Source organism: Desmodus rotundus, chromosome 9 (genome assembly GCF_022682495.2).
Source record: "Desmodus rotundus isolate HL8 chromosome 9, HLdesRot8A.1, whole genome shotgun sequence".
Classification (NCBI taxonomy): Eukaryota; Metazoa; Chordata; class Mammalia; order Chiroptera; family Phyllostomidae; genus Desmodus; species Desmodus rotundus.
The window spans coordinates 43,721,264-43,734,559 of record NC_071395.1 but is presented as its reverse complement, the minus strand read 5'-3'; the positions used below and the strand labels follow the sequence as shown (position 1 = coordinate 43,734,559).

Sequence of the window (13,296 nt, the reverse complement as noted above, 5' to 3'; positions counted from 1 at the left end):
AAAGGTGGGCAAGTAGGAACAAATAGGAGAAGCAAGAAAGGCAGAGGGCTCAGAGTAGCCATGAACACAGATTTACGACCTCTAGCTCACAGCAGGGTTCATCCTGGAGAGGGGAGAAAGCTCGTTGTGGCTGGCACCTCCTTCAGCTGGGAGGCCCAGAGAGACTCAGTGGGCACTCCTTCAGGAGTGAGAAGTGTGAGCTGCATCTGAGCCAAGAGACCTGGGCAAGGACACAGCACAGGGGTTCTGTTGCAGCTGTCAAACAGTTGGCATTCTGACAAAAAAATAAAGCCATTGAGTCCTGCTGTCCTATACACTCCCAAAACTCACCTTCTATCGCCCTTGGTGTTGGGTTGTGGAGCACTTTATCTGCAAATTCAAGAACTGTTACTACTATTTCCTCTGAATAAAGGGTGCACTTGGTGACTGATCCCTGCCTAGGGTGCTCAGGTTGAGGGGACCCATGGAGGTCCAAGGTCACCATTACCAAGAGGAGAAATTTAAAAGGGCAGCCAGGTTACCCCAGACAACCCCACCTCCACGCATTGCTGCTACACTGATTGCAACTGCTGGGGTCAGCTTTGGGATTGCACAATTTCAAAGACTTGTGATTCAGCACCACCTATTAGCAAATGATGGCAAGACTTCTTCATAGCAATCTGCTAGAGAAGTGCCACACATACATAGATACCTAGACAAAGAAGAAATCTATCAAATATCATGAATGACCAAAGTAATGAGGCAGCTTGGGAATAAAATTAAGAATCTCCAGAAAGCAAACTTGAACACGTGGAAACATGTGATATAAATTACAGAGAATTTAATATTGCAGTTCTGAAAATATTCAACAAGATGCAAGAAAATGCAGACAATTTAATGCAGTCAGAAAACAAATTTATGAACAAAATAAGTACTCTACCAAAGAGATTGAAACTTTAAAAAAGAATCAGATGGAAATTCTGGAGATGAAAAATTCAATAAAAGAGATCAGTATGAACTAGTGAGCACAGGAAATAAAGCCGACCAGATGGAGAAGAGAATTAGTGATATCAAAGATAGAAATCTAGAAATGATGCAGAGGGAAGAAGAGAGACTTCAGCATAAAAAATGAAAGAGCTCTACAAGAACTATCTGACTCCATGAGAAAAAAAGCAATGTAAAAATAATAAACATAACAGAAAAAGAAGAGAGGGAAAAGGGAACAGAGAGCCTATTCAAACAAGTAGCTGATGAGAACTTCCCAAACCTGTGAAAAGAGCTAGATCCTCAAATCCAAGAAGCAAGCAAAACACCTAGTCATCTCAATCCAAAGAGGCCCTCTCTAAGGAACACTGTATTAAAACTTAAAAAAAATAATGACAAAGAAAAAATTCTCAAAGCAGCCAGGGCAAAGAAGGAAGTGACCTACAAAGGACAGCCCATCAGGTTATCATTACACTTCTTAGCAGAAACTCTACAAGCCAGAAGAGAGTGGAAGCAAATATTCAAACTACTTTTGAAAGAGAAATTACTAGCCAATAATAATATATCCAGCAAAGTTATCATTTAGATATGACGGAGACATAAAGACTTTGAGGACCTCCATTGCAGGAAATACTCAAGGGGATTATTCTACCTGAAACGAAGAATGAAAGGTCACAACACTAGAAGTACGATCACCAACAAATCTGAAGAATAAACAGGGATAATTTGTGACAACAAAACATGAACGGTGCGGGGATAAAGGTCTGAATTTGCAAAGGAGGCTGGAGATCAGATGCATTCAAAAGAAAAATAACTACTGTATATATGAAAATCTTTTTTCATTAAACAAATGACAACCACACACAAAGAATCCAAAACTGAGACACAGAGCTTGTAAAAGAAGAGGAAAGAAGTATGGAATACCACCAAACAAAAACAATAGACAGAAACACAAAGGTAAAAAATCAGTGGAGACAGAGAAACACCAGAAAAAAAGATTACATGGCTATAGGAAATCCTTATACATCAATAAATAACTAAATGTAAATGAACTGAATACTCCAATAAAAGAGGCACACAGAAGCAGATTGAAACAAAAAACAAAACCCAACCATATGCTGCCTTCAGAATACACATCTAAGGTGCAAAGACAAAGGTAAATTCAAAGAGAAAGTGTAGAAAACGATTCACCAAACAAATAACATCCATAGAAAAGCAGGTGTAGCCACACCTATATCTGATGAAATAGATTCCAAAATAACAAAAGTAACGCTACATCAAAAAGACATAACACTTCTTAATATATGAGGGGGACCCAAAACACTGAAATTTATTTATTAAAAATTGTGTATTTATTCTGACGTGTTTAAGCTTTAGTCACCTTTAAAGGGAGGGGATAGTGGGGAGAGGGGTCTATAGAAGCTACTATAAAAGACACAAGGACAAAATCAAGGGGGAGGGTAGAGGCGGGGAAGGGAGGTGGGACTGGCTGGGGTGGGATAGAGGGATGGGGAAAAAATGCAGACAACTGTAACTGAATAAAAATAAATAAATAAAATTTAATAAATAAATAAATAAAGTACTCTTCATCTGATGCAATACACCTATCAAGATGTTTTTTCTACATCTTGGAAAACACAGTTTTTGAACTCATCAATTTTGATGCCTTGTAGGGCTTCTGCTGTTTTTTGTTTTACCTCTTCCACATCAGCAAAACATTTCCCTTTGAAGGCTTTTTTTCATCTGGGGAAACAAAAAAAAGTTGCTTGGTATGAGATCAGGTGAATGGCAGGGTTGGGTACAGGGGTCATGCCATTTTTGGTCAAAAACTGCTGAACACTCAGCACAGAATGGACAGCTGCACTTGTAAATCACCCTTCATAAAATGGACAAATTCATTGAAAGAGTTTTCAAAAAAATTCACTGAAGCTGAAGGCAGCCTCTCACAATAATGCCAGCTGGTCCACTGATACAGATGGCATCCTAGAACACTCACGTAGAGGAGGAAACTTATACTACAAGGGAGCAGGCCTCCAGAAGATAATTCTGGGGTTTTTGGGGGTCCCCTCTCATACAAGGATCAACCAATGAATGCATAAATAAGTGGAACAACAAATGGAGGTCTCTCTCCCCTTCTCTCTTTTTAAAATCAATTTTTTAAAAAAAGAATGGCATTTAAAGGAAGAAATGTCCTGACCCAGGAGAGCTGCCTCCTAGCTGTCCCACCACCATCACTGCCTCATTATGTAACTCAGGAGAAGTCTCCTGGACACGAGAATTGGGGCAGTGGGGCATAGCGTCCATTTGCTGTAATGGATTCCCACATCTCTTCTTCCTGACTATATGTAAACAGGAGGACTTGGACATCTGTCATATTTAGTTATCCACTTCAGTGTTTCCCACTCTTCCTGTGGTTGGGAGATGAGTAAATGTTTTCCACAGCCTTCCAGAGGCAAACACCAAGGGCTCTAGACTCTCATTATAAGTAATTTTCTCTCTAGCAGACCTGGAGACCCTGAGGGGTTTCTGATACAACAGCTCTCCCTGGAGCCTCTATCCCTAGAGGATGACATCTGTCTCTGCATACACAGAGGCAGCACTGAGTCAGCCCATGATGCTAGTCCCAGGAGGTTTTATTAGAGCCTGTCTTGGAATAAGGGTGGTTGATGAGCTCACAGGGTGTTGAGAAAGGCCCCTCACTCTGCACACAGACCCTGGTGAGTCAGGGTGAGAACTTGAAATCCAGCCTGTGGAGATCTTGGATGTCCAGGTATGATTGACATTCGACGTTAGTGGAAGGATGGATCTAAAGACTTGCTGATGTTGTTTTCCACAGATATGATGGGTTGAGTGTATACAGGTATTTGGATGCAAAGATGAATTTTTGTCTACCTCTCTGACTTTTGCCAACCCACAAGCAGATATCCTGTTATGCTGAATTCTTAGTCTTTCCTTGTCTGTCTTCATTGCTATGAACCCAAGAAAGTCGGGCTTCTAGACAGCAGGAAGTCATCTGTGTTGTTGTTTTATCCATAAAAGCTGTTGGAAGCAGCCAAGCATGGGCACTTGACCAAAATAACTTATCTGGCATGGTTTGGGGTCATCCCCAGTTCACCTTCTGAGGACCAGTCATTCTCCCCTCTTCCCCACTCCCAGAGGACTTCTCAGTTCTGAACTCCTGGGCAGAAGAGCTGAGCATAGATTTCAAGAAAGATGCAGCATTCAGAGTTGAGAGCGCTTAGGATTTGGAATCAAATGAGGCTTCAAATTCTAGCCTGTCCTCTTAGTTGGTGTATGAGTTTAAGTTAGTCACTTACCCTCTCTCAGTCCATTTGTCAACATTAGTTCCAAAAAATATATATTGTTTCCCTGCAGGATGTATTCATTCAGCAATGATTAATTGAACAAACTCTGCTGTGGATTCTTGAGCTGGGGTAATTGGATGTGAGGATTAAATAAACAGTAAATGATAGTGTCCTGCAAACTGCTTTGATTAATTAGGTGACCAAGGGTCCAGATCATGCCTGGTCATGACAGAGAGATGTGAATGTTTTATTGGTAACAAAAGGTAAATAATGTTGGTGCCTTTCCCCTGGTCACTTAGCATCACCAGAGGAACCCCTAGACCCAAATTTCGACATCACTCAAGTAAATGGGTGATGTGGGTCTCAGTCCTCAGGATCCATGTGTTGTGGATGCAATGGACAAATTCACACAGACTACAGAAATCCTGTGGAGAAAAAGGGATGGCATGGCCACTCTCTAAGTGAGAGAGGGTGAGAGGGCCAGAGAGTCCGACCCCTGCCTGGACAGGCTTTTATTGCTTCTCTGGGTACATTGCATTGAGGATGGTCCTCATTTACTATGCACAGGTTCACTGTAGGTGATTACCTTTTACAGACAACAAAGGAGAAAATGCTGCTAATTACTTCAAAGAGAAGGATGTTACAGATCAAGGGGGAAAGTGGTTGAACTGGTTACACTCCATACTTGGGAGGTTTAGCACAGACTTTAGGAAGTTAAAGATACTCAGTAAACATTTGCTGCCTCGATTCAGGGTGAGGGATTTTTAGCAAAAGCAAGTCTCATAGCAGCCTAGGTACAATACACGCCTGATTCCCCACAGGAGAACTTGTCCGTGGGCGTGGGTCCTGTGTGCCAAACCTCGCTTCCCACTGGCTTTTCCAAGTGGGGGCTGGGCTACATTTCCCATGCATGGAACAGTTCCCTATAAATGGGGACAGGAAGAGGTGAAACCACAACTTGGAAACTTTCCAAAGGGGCTCCTCTTCAATCCACATGAGATGTGTTGATTTAGGAGTCACAGTGAGAGGACCCAGCCCAGATTAAAGTAAGCCATGGTTAGTTCTGCCCAGCTTTGCCTGTCTGACTGACAGGGAAGAGGTTGGATGGATGGACAATTTTTTTCCAAAAAATATTTTGGATGGAAAGAGTTTATTAAAAGCTCAGGACACAAGGGAATCACAGACAGAATCTCCAGGCACAGAGGAACTGCATGTTAGAAATTAAAAACACCCCAGGGTGTGCCTTTTTAAAAAGATGGATCAATAGCAGTGGACCACCCGCGCACCCTGGAAGGAAAGGTGAGTTTGGGGACATGCAGGACTGTGTGTGTGTGTATAACAAATCCTGAAACATCTATTACAGTGTTTGTGGGGAGTGTGTTGAATGCAAAGGGAAAAAACAGAGACTTTGGAATCAGATCCCTCTTTTGCTCAAATTTTGGCTCTGTTACTTCGTTGGTGGGTGATGCTAGAAAAGTCACCACACTTCACTGAAACTTTGTCTTTTCTTCCAAAAAAATACAAATAATATCTATAGAGTGTTTCTTATTTATTGTGATAAAATATACACAGTAAAAATAAAATAAAGGAGAACCAAGATGGCGGCGTAGGTAGACACACTGCGCCTCCTCGCACAACCAGAACTGACAGAGAATCGAACAGCAAGGGGATCCGACACCAAGGAAATACAAAATAAACATTCATCTAGACCGGTAGGAGGGGCGGAGACGGGCACCAGGGTGGAGAGGACTCGCGTGGCTGTGGCGGGACCAAGACTAGCGGAGTGTGGGACGACCAGGGCAGGCAGTCCGAGCACTAGCAGACCCTGCGGCCCCACATTCTCACAGATAAACTGAGAGGGCCGGACTCGGAGTGGCGGAGAGCGGGGCAGGCAGAGTGCGGGTGGCACACCGCAGCCCCACATTCGAACATAGATAAACCCGACGAACGGCGGGGAGCAAAGCAGACCTCGCAACCCAGGGCTCCAGCTTGGGGAAGTGAGGCCTCAAACCTCTGATTGAAAGCGCCCGTGGGGGTTGGGGCAGCAGCAGGAGAGACTCCCAGCCTCACAGGAGAGGTCGTTGGAGAGACCCACAGGGGCCTAGAGTGTGCACAAGCCCACCCACTCAGGAACCAGCACCAGAGGGGCCCAGTTTGATTGTGGGTATTGGAGTGAAAGACTGAAATCCGGAGGAGAGTGAAGTAGGCGCCATTGCTCCCTCTGGGCCCCTCCCCCACGTACAGCATCACAGCACAGCAACCAGCGTTACCCCACCCCGGTGAACACCTAAGGCTCCGCCCCTTAAAGTAACAGACACGCCAAGACAAAAAAAAAAAAAAATGGCCCAAATGACAGAACACTTCAAAGCTCCAGAAAAAATACAACCAAGCGAGGAAGAGATAGCTAACCTATCGGATGCACAGTTCAAAGCACTGGTTATCAATATGCTCACAGAATTGGTTGGATCTGTTCGAAAAAGATGAAAAAATGAAGCCTATGCTAAGAGAAACAAAGGAAAATATATAGGGAACCAATAGTGATGCGAAGGAAACTGGGACTCAAATCAATGGTGAGGACCAGAAGGAAGAAACAAACATCCAACCAGAAAAGAATGAAGAAACAAGAATTCGGAAAAATGAGGAGAGGCTTAGGAACCTCCAGGACACCTTGAAACGTTCCAACATCCGAATTATAGGGGTGCCAGGAGAAGAGGAAGAACAAAAAATTGAAAACTTATTTGAACAAATAATGAAGGAGAACTTCCCTAATCTGGCAAAGGACACAGACTTCCAGGAAGTCCAGGAAGCTCAGAGAGTCCCAAAGAAGCTAGACCCAAGGAGGAACACACCAAGGCACATCATAATTACATTACCCAAGATTAAACGCAAGGACCTACATCCAAGATTACTGTATGCAGCAAAGCTATCATTTAGAATGGAAGGGAAGATAAAGTGCTTCTCAGATAAGGTCAAGTTAAAGAAGCTCATCATCACCAAACCCTTATTATATGAAATGTTAAAGGGAGTTACCTAAGAAAAAGAAGATCAAAAATAGGAACAGTAAAAATGACAGCAAACTCACAGTTATTAACGACCACACCTAAAACCAAAACAAAAGAAAACTAAGCAAACAACTAGAACAGAAACAGAACCACAGAAATGGAGATCACATGGAGGGTTGTCAATAGGGGAGTGGGAGGGGGAGAGGGGGGAAAGGTACAGAGAATAAGTAGCATAAATGGTAGGTAGAAAATAGACAGGGGGAGGGTAAGAATAGTGTAGGAAATGTAGAAGCCAAAGAACTTATAAGTATGACCCGTGGACATGAACTATAGGGGGGGGGAATGTGGGAGGGAGGGGGTGGGCAGGATGGAGTGGAGTTGGGGGGGAATGGGACAACTGTAATAGCATAATCAATAAATATATTTAAAAAATAAATAAATAAATAAATAAAATAAAATAAAAATTTACTATCTTAGCTTTGGCTGATGTAGCTCAGTGGACTGAGCACAGGCCTGAGAAGCAAAGGGTGGCCAGTTTGATTCCCAGTCAGGACACATGCCTGGGTTGTGACCCAGGTCCCCAATGCGGGGTGCATGACAGGCAACCACACATTGTTGTTTCTCTCCCTCTCTCCATCCCTTCCCCTCTCTCTAAAAATAAATAAATAAATAAATATAATCTTTAAAAATATTTACCGTCTTAATCACTTTTAAATGTACTGTTGATGGCATTAAGTGTATTCACATTGTTGTGCAATCATGTCCACCATCCATCTCCAGACTTGAGGATTAAAGTGTTAAGCATGTAAACACTGGGTGCCTTCCACACAGTCAGCACTCAGTTGGCATCAGCTCCTTTCAGAGTGAGGACATGTGAGTGGACAGAGCAAGATCAGATTCATTTGGCCACTTAAATAACCTGTGATGGGAGTTTGCAGGAAAAGCTATTTTACCAGATGGGAGACTTAGTGATTTGGAAATTGATTGGTTACAAGTTGGCAAAAAAATTGCGAGGATTTGTTTGTTTTTGCATGAAGACATATGAATAATGAGATATTCCTAGAGTTTTTGCTGGGTCTGAGCTTACTGTAATTCTAGAATAAAAATCTGGAAGAGGAATTGCTGAGTACAGTCCCTGCAGGTTATAATTATCCTGTCTCTAAACCAGAGGTTCTCAACTCAGGGTGATTCTGCCTCTCTGGGGGACATTTGACCAGGTGTGGAGTCATTTTTGGTTTTCATGACCAGGGGTGGAGGAGAGTACTGCTATGAAATGGATTAAGGCCAGGGGTGCTGCTAAACCTCATGCAAGACAGTTCCTCACAACAAAGACTTACCTGTCCCTGAATAATGCTGAGGTGGAAAAACCCTGTTGTAAACTACTGGAAATGGAGATGAATGAACTTTTAGAGACTGTCCTACAGGATCTCAGAGGCCAGAGAAGGGACATGCAGGTTTCGCTCCAGGAAGTACAAGGACATCACAGAGCAGCACTACAGATGATGATCTAGACAGGGTCAGCCTTGACCATGGAAGAGGCCATAATATTGAACATAGTAGTTGCGCCATATCCACAGGGGATATGTTCTTAGATCCCCAGGAGATTCCTGGGACTGCAGAGAGGATCAAACACACACATATGTATATGTATATACTTTTTCTCATATATATATATATATACTTTCACTCAAAGGAAGCACTTAGTGTGGCATATCCAAATCTCTAGCACCACAACCCTTGTGCTTTGAGGCCAATATTAAGTGAAATAAGTGTTACTTGAACACAAGCACTGTGATGCCATGACAGTGGATCTGATAAGCAAGGCTGCTACCAAGTGACAAATGGTGGGCAGCACAAGCAGTGTGGACACGCTGAAAAAGGCAGGATTCACATCCCGAGCTGGACGGAGGAGGGTGACATGAGAGTTAATCACATTACTCAGAATGGTGTACAGTTTAAAACTTATACTTATTTATTTCTGAAAAGTTTCATTTAATATTTTTGGCCTGTGGTTGTTTGCAGGTAACTGAAAGTACGGAGGGTCTACTGTAGTGATAACAATAGGAGCCGGCACTGTTGAGAATGTCCTGTGTGTCTGGCACAATGCGAAACACTGATCATTCATACTTCCCCCCCAAGAGCATTAGCAATAATTGTATAATTATACAATTTCTATATTATTACAATATATTATATTTAATAATAAGTATCACAGTCTACTTATTGAGCACTTGGCACATGACAGACACTAAGCTCTTAACATTATCCTTTTGTTTAATCTTCACAGCAGTGCCTGTGACCAGATTACTGCCGCACATTTTATGGATGAAGAAACTGAGGTTGAGTAGTTACGCAAGGTCATGCTGCTACCAAAAACTTGAGCTGGTACCAAGCTCATTTTAATCTTACTCCTGGGTACACTCTCCTAACCACCAACCACTACAGCCCATGTGCTAAATTCCTTCTTCTTGGAACAATTTTGCCTCTTCTAGCTGCCTGGAAAACTCCCACTAGACCTTCAACATTCAGCTACAATGTGTCCTCCCTTGTGAGCCTTTCTCAACCTGATCCCAGGCAGTTTCATCCCAGGGCACCCAGAGCACTGGGCATGTGTCTCTGTCACCCTGCTGATGAGACTGTTCTGAAATGATGTGAACAACGCTCACTTTTCCTCAAACTCTAACTTTTATAACCACAGAACTAAGTTATCTTACTCTCTTATATCACTGACTTTGGAAAATGCCACCAGTAAGGCAGCCTTTTCTATGTTTAGTTGGATTTCACTGTTGGAAATGTCTTTGTTAGGGTAAACCACACAGCTGGCCTCACTAATGTCCACCTCCCAGTAGCAGGGAGCAGCTGGTTCTACCAAATCCTTCTCATTGAAGCTCTTCTGATACTGAGGGCATCTGTCAACTCTCCTTAGAGGCTTCACTGACCATGTGCTGTGGTGCCCCCAGCCACTTCCTACTGAATGTTCTACCCAGTTCCCTCACTGTACTTCCCTTTAACACAAAGAATTTGCCCATTTTTCTCATTTGCATTGGCACCCTGATGGAGACTGTGGGGTCCAGGGAAGCAGGGACCTTGCCTGGGTGATCCACCTTTGAAAGTTTCATGCCCAGCCCAGCACGTGACAGATTTTGTTGAATGCATGTGTGAAAGGGGCTTGGATGTGTTAGAAAAATCAGGTTGGTGAATAATTAAAGACTGCCTTGAAGGCCATCTGAGGATGGCAGCCTTCAGACAAAGAGCTTCAGTGAGGACCTCAATAGAATCCACTTGCCTTTAAATGACCTGTCTTGCTGCTTCTGTAACTACCAGCAGTTGGGAATAAACACTCTTCTGGTCCTGCATTGTTCACTGTTGGAATTGTGTGTGGTGTATAGTATTCCAGGGCAATCTGGGTTTGTCTGGGGGCTTGGAGGTTGCCGAGGGAGTTAAGCACCCCTGTTTTAGGTGGGAAGTTCCTTCTTGTCCCTGGCCATCTTTCTTGTCCACTCAGGCAATATTTATTAGAGACTCACAATCTTCCAGGCCTGGTAGCTTACTCTAGTCCTTGAAATTACTCTAGTCCAGGCTACTCACACGTTGCTACTCTCTCATCCAATGCAACAAAGTCACCAATAATTGTGAGCTCATTGACAACTGTCCCACCCCCTAACCCTAGGCCATTTGACACCCAAGCGGCACCCAAGTGTCCCTATGGCTTGAACTCCCTAGATTCACACCTTCCATTTGACCCCAGTGCTGGCTCACAATGTATTTCTCTTTGCTCCAGATTCTCACCCAGGTATTTGGACCCTGTCCTATCTCTCTGTTTTCTTGCTTAGATTGTTGTTTCAGCTCCATCCCTTATTTCACCTGCCAGCATTTTTCAGAATCTCACCTCTACTTTGGCTCCAGGATCATTGAGATGAGGGCTCTGGAAATGTTCTACTGGGGCTGTTACTGTTCTTGACTTGGACCTCAAAATTTGTAATAGAAGAGTCAGTGGGAAGCTCTTGCCTGGGATGTGGCCAAGTATCTTATTCAGAGATGCAAGTTACTGCTCTCCCATCCCATGGCTGTGACAAATATCACTAACTGATTATGGCTTCCCCCTCTACTAATTCTAGCTATGACCTCACAACTCTTCTCAAGATGGCACTCTAAGCAACCACTACCACTCGATGGCCATTGGCAGGTGGGATGAAACTTATTTTCCAGCCCCACTCAGTCTTTGTGCCATTGGTCTCCTGTTCTGCCTGCAGCAAAGGTATATTCTGTAAAAATGGGGGGTGTGAATCAATCAGTGGCCTCTGACTTCCTTCTGGTGGGCCTCTTCAGTCGCTCAGGGTCAAGTCAGCTACTCTTCTCCCTGGTGGCTGTCATGTTTATCATAGGCCTTCTGAGCAACGCTGTTCTGCTCTTCCTGATCTACATGGACTCCAGGCTCCACACACCCATGTACTTTCTGCTCAGTCAACTCTCCCTGTTTGATGTTGGCTTCCCCCTGGTCACCATCCCCAAGATGGCATCGGACTTCCTTCATGTGGAAAGTTCCATCTCCTTTGGGGGTTGTGCAGCTCAGATATTCTTCCTTACACTTATGGGTGTGGCTGAGGGCATCCTGTTGGCCCTCATGTCCTATGACCGTTATGTGGCCGTGTGCCACCCCCTGCAGTATCCTGTGCTTATGAGGCGCCAGGTGTGCCTGCTCATGGTGGGCTGCTCCTGGATGGCAGGTGTGCTCAATGCCTCCATCCAGACCTCCTTCACTCTGCACTTCCCCTACTGTGCTTCCCGCATCGTGGACCACTTCTTCTGTGAGGTGCCAGCCTTGCTGAAGCTCTCCTGTGCAGACACCTCTGCCTATGAGTTGGCGCTGTCCATCTCAGGAGTGCTGATCCTTGTGTTTCCCCTGTCCCTTATCGCCACCTCCTACGTCCACGTGTTGGGGGCTGTTCTTCGCATGCGCTCCGAGGAGGCCCAGCGCAAGGCCTTCACCACCTGCTCCTCGCACATCACAGTCGTGGGACTCTTCTATGGTGCAGCTGTGTTCATGTACATGGTACCTGGTGCCTACCACAGCCCACAGCAGGACAACGTGGTCTCCCTCTTCTACAGCCTTATCACCCCTATGCTTAACCCCCTCATCTACAGTCTGAGGAACCGGGAGGTGCGAATGGCTTTGGTGAAAATGATCCACAGAGCTGCGCTCAGACCACATAGGGTGCTGCTGGTGTGATCCCGCCCATCACTTCAAAGCACCCACGTGCGAGGCAGTTGCTGAGAGCTTATCTTAAAGGCTGTGTCCAGCTTCTTCTCATCTCATGACTAGCTGGGTTCACGTTTTCTCCCATGGACTTGTGAAAATCAATGGTACCAGCCCAAGTCCCTTTTCATATATTCTTTCCCTACTCTTTAGTACTGTTTACATGAATGAAAGGCCCTTCAGCAAGTTGAGATCTTTCCGAAACAACAAAAATTTACTTTCTCACTGTTCTGGAGGCTGGGATGTCTAAGATCAAGGTACTGGCTTATTCTTTTTCTGGTGAAGGCTCTCTTCCTGGCTATAGATAGCTGCCTTTTCCCTGTGCCCTCAGATGGCAGAGAAGAAGTACACTGGTGTCTCTTCCTCTTCTCATAAGTGCATTAGACCTACGGAGTTAGGGCCCTACCATTATGACCTCATTCAACATTTATCCTTCCTCACAGATCTTATCTCAAATACATTCACATGGGAGCTTAGGGCTTCAGTAAATGAATTTGGGGGGGAGGGGAACACGAACATTTAGCCTATAACAGTGAATTAATAATTATAATTATTAATGATCATAATTATAATTAAAATAAGATATATTTGGTATAAATAAAATATATAAATTATAATAATCACACATGATCAATATTAATTGTAATAAGTCGATTGGTAAAACATAATTATATTAGTAACACTAACATTTGTTGACCATTTGTTTTGACAGTTGTACATCACTTCACCTTCTCAGCAGCTTTGTGATGCAGGAACTGTGATGTTTTAT

The 13,296-nt window shown here is 43.9% G+C and overlaps 1 protein-coding gene across 3 annotated transcripts; it reads left to right on the top strand.

Annotated features, from left to right (window-relative positions):
* The first annotated feature begins 3,660 nt into the window (after positions 1-3,660).
* OR2Z1 (olfactory receptor family 2 subfamily Z member 1) lies at positions 3,661-13,146 on the top strand. 3 transcript variants are annotated; one of them, XM_045192551.2, is made up of 2 exons: positions 3,661-3,733; positions 9,558-13,146. In XM_045192551.2, the coding sequence occupies exon 2, from the start codon at positions 11,544-11,546 to the stop codon at positions 12,498-12,500; it is 957 nt and encodes a 318-aa protein (XP_045048486.2). In that variant the 5' UTR covers positions 3,661-3,733; positions 9,558-11,543; the 3' UTR covers positions 12,501-13,146. The 3 variants fall into 3 exon arrangements, with proteins under 3 accessions (XP_045048486.2, XP_045048488.2, XP_045048487.2); XM_045192553.2 differs by lacking the exon at positions 3,661-3,733 and adding an exon at positions 4,507-4,531; XM_045192552.2 differs by lacking the exon at positions 3,661-3,733 and adding an exon at positions 5,466-5,567.
* The last annotated feature ends 150 nt before the right edge of the window (positions 13,147-13,296 follow it).

Coding starts and splice junctions, on each gene's coding strand:
- OR2Z1 (XM_045192551.2), top strand. CDS start 11,544: ATGGGGGGTGTGAATCAATCAGTGGCCTCTGACTTCCTTCTGGTGGGC.